We start from the raw sequence: 10,977 nt of genomic DNA on the forward strand, positions 1-10,977 counted from the left end.
TTTTCATCGCCATCGTCACTGCTTCAATATGGTGGCCATGTGCAGCACACACCGTGGCCACTTGCCCTAGCACTGATGATCCTCACACGTGGTCGTTTATTTCTCTGGTGCTGTTTACCGACACCATCATGCCCACATTCTACGTATTTCGGTGGTTCTATACCGCCGTGGTGACCAGCCAGATGCCACCGTGGGTACAGAGAATTCTCTTCATTCTGGAGAGGTTGCTGGTGGTGGTTACGCCTGCTGCAGTTCTCCGGGGATCTATCATCTTTGTTAATCCAATTTTCTTAATGTATTTCTGGTCTCTTCTCGTTACTGGCGTATACTTCCTCTGCCACCTCGATCGATTTTTTTCTTTGTTGACAGTAATAACTATTGTTCTGATGAAACCGGTATAAATTTCACTAAAGAAGAGAAAGAGGAAGAGGAAGAGGTTCACACAAATGATGATGAATTCAAAGAAGTAGAGTGGGTGGAAGAGGAAGGGGAAGAGAGAGTGGATGGAAGAGGAAGAAGAAGAGGAGGAAGATGACGACGAGTCTACGATTTCGGAGCGGTTAAGTAAGAAAACGAATAAAAAATATTCCATGTGTAAGGCAATGTTGGGTGAATGGCACTTAGTATTTGAGAAGATGGAAAAATTGGCTACAATGTTTATATGGAAGATGCCTTGATGGAAGCAAAGAAAAGGCAACTAGAATTGGAAGAATTTTATAAAATAAGAGATATCAAAATTGGATCAAGAAATCCAAGCTTTGAACTAAAAAAAATATAGAAATTGTTCTGATACCAGGATAAAATTGTGAAAGAATAGAAAAAGAAAATAAAAGATGAAAGAATTTTTATTGATTGTTGATTGATTGAATTGAATTAAATTGAATTGAAGGTAAAACTAAATATATATAGAGTATTGACCTATGAAAGATAAAAGCAAATAAAGATAAGATAAGAACAAATAAATATAAGTTAAAGATAAGATAAGATAAAATAATAAATACTAATATTAAAATTAAATTTATATATTCTGTTAGATTAAATTTGTAGAACACAAAACTTTTTTATTATTGTCATAAACTAAAGTAGAATGATAATTTAATATGTTTAGTCCAACATATTAAATAAGCTAAATTGTGTATATTAGATCACTTTATTGTACAGATCTATTTGTACAGATTTTATCTAAATTTTTTATTTTTTATTTATTTTTTGGGGTTAAAATAAGTGACCCAACTTAAAAAAAAAGGTGTAATTTATGTGCACATCAGAATACGTCCTTATGGCGTTAACATTAAAATTTATTAGAAGACTATGATAAGATTTTAAATATGCATGCACTGAGTAAAACTTTTAAAAATAATAAATTTCATATTTTATATTTGTTTATATATGTTTTAAATTATTTAAAGATTAAAAAATATTTATATTTTTTCGTATACATTATATAGCATTTTTGAAACGCAATATATATAGATTAATTTAAAAAATAAAATCAATATAATTTATTACAATTTTATTTATATTTATTTTATTTTATTTTTCAATCTAATAAAATTTGATTCAAATGATAAGAATTTACATTATATTAACTTGAATTTATTTTTTTATTCATTCCGATTCTAATAATTGTTATTTGGATTGGATCAATTCATTTTGATTTGAAAAAAATTAATAATTTTAAAATTTAGATAAGATATAATTTAAGTTGCAAAAATTTTAAATTTTGAATAAAAAATTAATATTCAAAATTTGAATGACCATAATGATAAGATTCAAAGACAACTAAAATATTAGATATATTAGTATCTAATAAAATAAAAGAATAATCTAAATCAGTTCGTAATTCTGTTAAAAAAATACTAATTTTATTCACTTTTTATAAAATTAATACGATTAAAGAATTAAATTATCTAAAATTTGAGGATAGAAGAAATTAATTTGTCCTCTTATATTATTTAAAATTGATTTATCTAATTTTATAAAATAGCATGAACTATTATGTCAATATTTTTTTATTAAGTACTAATTTATTTGAAACAAAATTATTAAAAGTTAATTTAGAGTATTATTATTATTATTATTGCATGATCATCCGTTAGTTTAAATAAAATAAATTCAGTTAATATTAAATTTATGTGTGTAATTACTTTATTCTAAAAATATAATAAATCACATTCTAATAATAAATCTCATATTTTTTAATACAATAAAAAAAGAAATTTTAACATTAAAAGGATTAAAAAAAAAGATAAAAAATGTATTTAATATCTTATGGAGACAGTGTTTTACTATTTCCCTTCTACATAGACTGATACATGTACTCATCTTTAAGAATGAATTTTATGTTATTTCGTATTTTTTTTCCTTTTTTATAATAACAATAACATCCCGTAATTACAGTATATTAATTATAATTTTATTTTCTTTTTCTTACGTTATCTTGCAGATTTATAATAAACACTCAGACTATGTATTACCTTTTTTTTTTTTCTAAAGATAATAGGTTATATTTCATTACTTATTGAAAAATGGAATACAAAGGTGTCCAAAAGCAAGATAGCATAATGAAAGGTGGGAATTTTCCAAAAACACTACACTGAAGGTATTTATTCAACGGTGCGTGGTCGAAAAAAGAAGAAAAAACTTAAAGAAGAAAGAATGATAAATCAAATTGAATGCAACTAAGATCTTGCCTCATGGAGATGACGACCTAAATTGGGAGTTCTTTGGATTTCACGGAGCAACTTGACAGAGCTTGCTAGAATGGCAGACGGCATTGAAGTAGAACCTTCAAAAATCAACTGGTTGCGAGTTTTCCAACAGTTCCAGCAAATGATGGCAAGCAATTGAGGATTACGATCAGCATTCTTCAACGGGTTAAGCATCTCTGTTGATGCAGTCCACCATGTCCAAAAGTCATTAGGACTCTGAGGGGAAAGACAGTCACGAAGATAACTCTGAGACCATACATCTTTAATTCTAGAGCAATCGATCAAACAATGAGTGACTGTTTCGGTTGCTTCATGACAGCAGGGGCATATTGGTGATATAGATAAGATGCGGTGATGAATCTGAGCAAGCACCGGAAGCCGGCCATGGAGATCTTTCTAGATAAATAGCTTAATTTTGTGAGGCAAGTTTAATTTCCATAGATCAATCCACGGCTTTTTCTGCTGCATATAATTAGGGCAAAGCTCCAGAGACGGATGGTAAAATAAATAGCCAATTCTGTAACCTGAAGCTGTATCATATTGCTTGGATTTATTCAAATCCCATTGCAATTTGTTCCTACTCTGCTGAATTTTAATTGACAAAATCCTGTTTGCAACGTTTTGGGAAAATAATTCTTGAATGAGATTCTAATTCCAATTCCTATCTTCAGTAATTAGATCTTTAACTCTTGGAACCAACTCAGAAATAGCATGTCTATTTGGCATGTCAGAAATCATTAAAAGATACGGAGGAGGCAGCAAAGGATCCTCAAAGGTTCGGATATTCTCTCCAGTACCCACAGCTCAATTAAGACCTTTTTCAACAATCTTTCGGTCTTCCAGTATGCTCCTCCATCCCCAAGAAGGTAAGACTCCAATTTCTGCCGTTATAGCATTACCATTGCTAAAGTATTTACCTCTTAGGATTTTTGATAATAAGGAAGTAGGCTGTGTTACGAGTCGCCAAAATTGTTTGCCTAAAAGCGCCAGATTTTGGATTCTGAGATCTTTAAATCCAAGGCCTCCTTCTTTTCGTGGGCGAGTCATAGTGTCCCAGCTAATCCAAGCCATCCGCCTTTCAGAATCTTTTTGTCTCCACCAGAACTGAGAAAGTAGAGAGTGAATTTCCGAAATTAAACCATCAGGCAACTTGAAGCAAGACAATGTATAAATAGGAATAGCTTCTCCCACTGCCTTAAGCAATACGTGTCTACCACCTGACGATAGAAGATTGCGCTTCCACCCTTTGGATTCTTTTCCGAACCTTTTTTTTTTATCATACTAAAAGAAGCCTTTTTCAATTTAGAGACTGTAGAAGGAAAACCAAGGTATTTATCCCGAGTCCCAATATGATTAATATTCATAGAGCTAGCCAGTAGTGTACGAGTAGTGGAGAGAGTGTTGTGGCTAAAGAATATAGCAGATTTATTAAGATTTACCCTCTGGCCACTGATGCTTTCATAAGAATTCAATAAATGCAGGATATTTGAACATGCTTCGGGATTAGCCTTACAAAATAAGATGGAATCATCAACAAAGAGGAGGTGGTTGACCTTGGGACATCGCCTATGTATCTGAAGACCCTGAATTAGTCTGTTTTGTTCTGCCTTGTGTAGCAAGAAGGAAAGACCTTCTGCACAGAAAAGAAAAAGATAGGGAGATAAAGGATCTCCTTGTCGAATACCTCTATTTGGTTTGAAGAAACCATAAGGTTGTCCTTCCACAATAACAGAATAAGAAACAGTTGTCACTAATTCTCGAATCCACATGATCCACCGGGAGTCAAAACCAAACTTCTCCAATATAAACCAAAGAAAGTGTCATTCCACCCTATCATATGCCTTACTCATATATAATTTTAGTGCCATTTTATTTTCGAGTCCCCTTTTTTTGTTCTTCAAGTAATGCATACACTCATGAGCAATTAGGATATTATCAAAGATTAATCTGCCTTTAATAAAAGCACTCTGCATAGAGCTAATTAGTCTATTCATCATACCATGAAGTCTATGTACAAATACTTTAGAGATAATCTTGTAAAAGACTGAAGATAGGCTTATTGGTCTTACTTGGGTCATATCTTTAGCATCAGAAATCTTGGGAATAAGATAGATCTGAGTGTGGTTAAAATCCTTCAAAATTCTGCCCCCTGAAAAGAAGCTCTTAACTGCTCGAAACACATCACCACTAAGTATGTTACACAAGCTTTGAAAAAATTTTGCTGTCATACCATCATCTCCTGGAGCACTTTGAGGATGAATGCTAAATGTTGCACGTTTTACTTCCTCCATAGTCACTGGTCTTTGAAGCCTACGGTTCATTTGAGCTGTAACCTTAGGTTCAAAATCAGTAAACAGAGGTTCAGGGTTCTCATGACAAGTGGAGGAAAAGATATCCTTGAAATAAGATTCAGCCACAGAAGCAATACTAGCATTTGAAGTAGCCACTTCACCATCACTGCCAGTTAGTTGCCAAATTCTATTCCTTCGGGTTTGATTTCTAAATTTCTGATGGAAGAAAGTTGTATTCTGATCACCGGATTTGAGCCATTTGACTCTAGACTTATCTTTCCAATAAGATTCCTCATTTTGCAAAGCTTTTTCAAGTTTGTCCTCTATTTCTGAAATGATATCACCTCCATGAATTCCTACTAAACGAAGTTCCTCTAATTCAGACTGTAGTAAATCAATCTCCACCTTCGAATTACATCTGTGTTCTTGCTGCCATCTGACAATCTTATGCCGACAACGCTTTATTTTTTGAGCTAGGATATACATGGATGAACCATCAATCTGTTCGTGCCAAACCTCTCTAACAATCTGCCTTATTTCATCATTAGAACACCATCTTTCTTGGAATTTGAATCGGCGTTTAGATCTCTTAGTTCTCGGATTAGAGTCTAAGAGAAGAGGGGAGTGATCTGAGCCTGATTCTGACAGTCTAAGAACCGCTGCATTGGGATAGAGTTGCTGCCAATCAACTCCTACCAGGAATTGGTCCAGTCTTTCCTATATCAACTCATCACCACTCCGTCTATTTGACCAAGTGAATGGTCTTCCGAACATACCAATATCAATTAGAGAATTATCATTAATAAACCTGTTAAAGGTTTTAATAGAAGAAGGAGATTTAGCACCCCCACATGCTTTCTCCAATTGATTAGAAATGGCATTAAAATCACCCATTAACACAATTTTACCATCGAACTGTTGGGAGACTGAAGTTAATTCAGCAAACTGAGCCATTCTATGTTGATCATTTGAACTGAGATAAACACCTAGAACACCATAGGGATCATTAGAACTAGCTGTCAGAACTGATGCCGCAATGAAGAATCTACCATGCTGTAAAATCTGAATAGTGCAACCATCCCTCCATGCCATTGCCAAACCCCCTGATAATCCATCCGGATCCACAATAAACCATTCTTTGAAACCACAAGATCTTAGTTTTCCTTCAACTTGTCGAGATTGATTTTTTGTTTCACAGATAAAACCAACTTCGGGAGAGTAAGATTTGCAAATCCCTTTAAGATTGTGGATTGTCAGGGATCTCCCCAAACCCCGACAATTCCACAAGAGTAGTTTCATATTTCTTTGGGTGCCACTTAAAGGCTGGCACCCTCCACCGTTATAGCAATTATATGAGGATTCTGAGTCTCTGATTTGTTGCTCATTGTGTTGTTACTTTGTTTGTGAATAAAACAGAATATCCATAAATTTGCATCTGTACTTTATAATTCACCCTTAACAAATGAAGTTAGTAATTTAAAAGTAAAGGCCTTGTTTTATCATCAAATTGGTTAATGCGAGTTAGTTATTGTGCTTACTGAACTTCATGATACTTTTCCTCCCATGTTCATATCATTCTAATTATATAAACCCTACATAACCAATTTGGGTTGGTCGAGTGGTCAGTTTACTCGTTTGCTTAAGCAAGTGTCGGGAGTTCGAACCCCACTTTATGTATGCAGCAATTTATTGATCAACGGTAGACCCTTAAGATTGGGAGATACCATTTGAATAAACCAAAAAAAATATAAACCCTACATGATATTAATTTGATTCAATCAACCAAATTATTGTCATGCATAGAAAGTTACTACCATTCTTTCACCTAGAAAAGGCTTAGGAATTTTAGTTGAGACCATTGGATTCTTTAATTGTATTACCATAACTTTTATTAGTATTATAGTCACATCAATGCATGCTACTTTAAGTTATAGAATTATATTAGTGTCCGCTTAATTAGTAGAATTAGATTTAGAAGATGTCAAAAGTAACCGACACTTAAAATTATAGGATTGTTTATTCACGAATTAGTCATTTGAAATGACTCATACGTGCTGCCAGTGATTACCAACTATAATATTGCAATCAAAAGAAAATACAGACAAAAAGAGAAGAGATTTTCCCCTTAGGTGGGTAACTTCCATTTTTCTTTGTAAACTTTGAATTTCTTTTTTCGTGGAAAGTATTAAAATACTAATAAAAATATTTTCAAAATTTATTAATGATAAAAATTATTTTAAAATAAGATAAAAATAACAAAATATATTACTTTTAATAAACAGTAAACAAATTTTGTGATTACAAAATTATTCATGTATTTAATCTGAAATTTAATGAGAATATTCAAATATTCAAATATCTATTTAAAAAAAATGTATCTAAAAATATAAACTAAAATTTGATCTTTAGATGATAATTTTTTATTATATTTTTGGCTATTAACAAAAACAGTTGGAAAAATTATCTATTTGATCTATAAATATTACAGTTTATTTAAAATATTTATTTTTCTAATAGGTTTTAAAAAACGTATCAAAATCTAAATCTTAAAATATTTTTAAAAGATATATATTTAATAGTTAATTTTTTTTGTTATATTTTAAAAGTATTCTTTTGTTAACAAATCTAAACGTATTAGAAATCTGATAATTTTGAAGCATTTTTTAATAGGTTACTCTACTTTAATGAAAGCCTCTTTAGTTGAGCATGGCACACGTGTAACCAAAATACTCGAGTTATTGGTTTCTGTGGATTCCTTCTCTTCATGTCGGCTAATTTCTCAGATCCTCTGCAACATTAATACGAATTTTCTTCGAACTCTTTTGTCCTTTTTCATGCATAAGAAGACAGAACCATGAACAATTGCACACACTGGTAATTTAATGCAACTCTTCAAATAATAAAGAGGGTACTCTTGTAGCAGCAACGCATTCAAATAATAAAGTTACTACCACTATACATACCAGTTTATTATTAGTCAAATTGAGGTTTTGGTTGCCCTTAATAATTTGAATGAAGAATAATGGTTTAATTTCATTGACGAGTGTAGCAAGTATGAAACTGTGGAAAATAGGCTATGTAGGAATTAGGATACCTTCGCATATGGCATTAAATTTTCTACCCCGTTTGGTGCTGCCCTCAACAGCACACTAAGTTGGACGTATCTTAGAGGTTAGATAACCCAAAATTAGTGGCTTTCTTATGCACCGTGATTTAAGGGACTTCTATATTCTAAGAAAGAAAAAAAATTCTAATTTTTCTTTATTGTTTATAGTATCTCCCACTTCGACTGACTATAGACTAATTTTCTAAAAATTATGATTCTATTTAAAGGCTTATTGTTGACTAATAAATTATTGTATATCCAAAAAAAAAAAAATTCAAACTTCAAAATACTTGTTTAAAAAAATAATTGAAGTAACCATTAAACAAATCTAAATTGATTAAAGAAAAACCATATTACTATATTAGTACTGGTTTCATACATAAGCATATATATTAGTTAATTAAGAATATGAGAAAAGAAAAAACAAGAGGGGAAATGCATGTGCCATGTGGGGCCGTAGATTAAGCAGTTGGTAGTGTAATAACCGAAACATGTGCATGTGCGCCTTGATTCTTGCAACTCTCGACGATGTGATGAATATGTGAATGAGAGAGCGAGTGAGAGCGAGCGATTGAAACCCTTTCTTGGCTCATAACTTGTCTTTTCCAACCCCATATAACCCCACATACATAGTCCCTAATGCCCTTAACCTTATGCTAAGTTTTTCCTATATAAATACCAAGCCAAACCCTTTTGCTAAGCATTAAGCAACAAGCAACAAATAAAGCATCTCTCTCTCTTTCTCTCACTCTCATATCCTAGATCCCCTTAGCTTTCTAGTAGCTAGCACCACACAACAATGGCAATTATAGCAGCCTCTGCCATCTCCCTTCTCTTCATTGCTCTCAATCTATGCCTTAGAGGCACATTTGCTGACTATGGTGGAGGATGGCAAGGTGGCCATGCCACATTTTATGGTGGTGGAGATGCATCCGGCACAATGGGTATGTTCATTAAGTGTTACTCTAGATAATCACACTATGGTTTTAAAATAACAATATGTTTAAAAAAGATTAGTACATCAATATACTATTTAAATATATTAATTCTTTAATGCCTAGTTTCATCTAAATTGGTAATTATTGTTGAAAAAATACTATAACAACCATATTAAATATACGTAACAAAATCAATCACTATATCAGTTATTTGTACATAATATATTTAAAATACAACTTACACATTAAAAATAAATTAAACAACACTATGATTTTTTTTTTTTTTTGCATACACTTATTATTGTGCCTAGCCTTTTTATTTGGACATATGGGGTCCCAAGGTGGTGCCTTTTAAGGGTTTGAATCAAGCATTATTTACTATCTTAGACTTTCTTCTAACGAGAGTTAATGATTGCAGGTGGTGCTTGTGGCTATGGAAACTTGTATAGCCAAGGATATGGGACTAACACTGCAGCACTCAGCACTGCTCTATTCAACAATGGCTTGAGCTGCGGGTCTTGCTATGAGATGAGGTGTAACGGTGACCCCAAATGGTGCCTCCCCGGCGCCATCACGGTCACCGCCACGAACTTCTGCCCACCTAACTTTGCCTTGTCTAATGACAATGGTGGCTGGTGCAACCCTCCCCTCCAACACTTTGATCTTGCTGAGCCTGCTTTCCTTCAAATTGCTCAATACAGAGCCGGAATTGTCCCCGTTTCTTTCAGGAGGTAAATTCCGATAACGGTCTCTCGACAGAAATACAAAAACTTTTAATTATTTTATCCAATGAGTAAATCCTATAAAAATAATAGCTTCATCATAAATACCACATTGGATTTGCTTAACTAACCAATGTGGGACTTGTAACTTTTTTCTAGGCTCTTTTAGCTCTAAGTGTTGACTAGAATCATGCATTGACTTTTTTTTTGTGTGTGAAACAGAGTCCCCTGTGTCAAGAAAGGAGGAATAAGGTTTACAGTGAATGGACACTCATACTTCAACCTGGTTCTGATCACAAATGTGGGCGGAGCCGGAGACATTCACTCGGTGTCTATCAAGGGCTCGAAGACAGGGTGGCAAACCATGTCAAGGAACTGGGGCCAGAACTGGCAGAGCAACTCATACCTCAATGGCCAGAGCCTCTCCTTCCAAGTCACAGCCAGTGATGGCAGAACAGTCACTAGCTACAATGTTGCTCCTTCCAATTGGCAATTTGGACAAACATTTGAGGGGTCACAGTTTTAGAAACCCCCCAATTCAAACTTTGTTTGTGCATGTAATATAGTATTGCCATTTGCTTTTTGCTTGTTGGAGTTGGGAGAGTGTGGGAGTTAAAAGAAAAGGAGAGGTAGAATTAGGAGGGAGGAGTTAAAAGTTAAAAAGTAAAAAGGCCAACATGGTCTTTATGCTGTGGTGGCTATATGGCACCCGCTAGGCCTAAATATATATAATATATAGTTGTTTTTGTGTCACGGGATATATGATTAATATCTCATTGTCATTGATCATCATCTCCTAGTTGTTATGTTATAGGTGATGGTGATCCCAAATTCTCAATAGCTTTGTATATTTGATCCCCAAATGGTAGAAAAACTAAGTTGGGGGCGATTTGATTCAATATCATGCTGCTTTTTGATTTGCAAGTCTTGTCCCATTTTACTGTTTAATTGTTGCATACTACAGTAAATTTATAAATTAGAATCTTATTACAAATTAAATCCTCAATCCAACACATAACATTTTAAAGTACTAGTTGACCATCTTATTTTTTTTTCCTATAACATTAAAAAGGGAACGGAGATAAAGTAGCATTAAACTTGAAGAATTCCAAGAAACAGAGCAATTTCCGGTGGCATATGTTTGACTTGGACTATAAATGGAAACTATCAAGAGTAGAAATGCATCGATTTCATATGGCTTCTATAAAA

General features: G+C 33.2%; 2 protein-coding genes across 2 annotated transcripts; one reads left to right on the forward strand and one right to left on the reverse strand.

Annotated features, from left to right (window-relative positions):
- Positions 1-4,688: 4,688 nt before the first annotated feature.
- Positions 4,689-6,301, reverse strand: LOC140183134 (uncharacterized). The gene is made up of 3 exons (XM_072231152.1): positions 5,779-6,301; positions 4,781-5,358; positions 4,689-4,697 (listed from the first exon to the last, which is right to left on the reverse strand). The coding sequence occupies exons 1-3, from the start codon at positions 6,299-6,301 to the stop codon at positions 4,689-4,691; spliced, it is 1,110 nt and encodes a 369-aa protein (XP_072087253.1).
- A 2,315-nt stretch (positions 6,302-8,616) lies between these two features.
- LOC112783336 (expansin-A8) lies at positions 8,617-10,692 on the forward strand. Its single transcript, XM_025826259.2, has 3 exons — positions 8,617-9,052; positions 9,465-9,777; positions 9,991-10,692. Exons 1-3 carry the CDS (start codon positions 8,908-8,910, stop codon positions 10,292-10,294), a joined length of 762 nt encoding a protein of 253 aa, XP_025682044.1. The 5' UTR covers positions 8,617-8,907; the 3' UTR covers positions 10,295-10,692.
- Positions 10,693-10,977: the final 285 nt, after the last annotated feature.

Source organism: Arachis hypogaea, chromosome 20 (genome assembly GCF_003086295.3).
Source record: "Arachis hypogaea cultivar Tifrunner chromosome 20, arahy.Tifrunner.gnm2.J5K5, whole genome shotgun sequence".
NCBI classification, from domain to species: domain Eukaryota; kingdom Viridiplantae; phylum Streptophyta; class Magnoliopsida; order Fabales; family Fabaceae; genus Arachis; species Arachis hypogaea.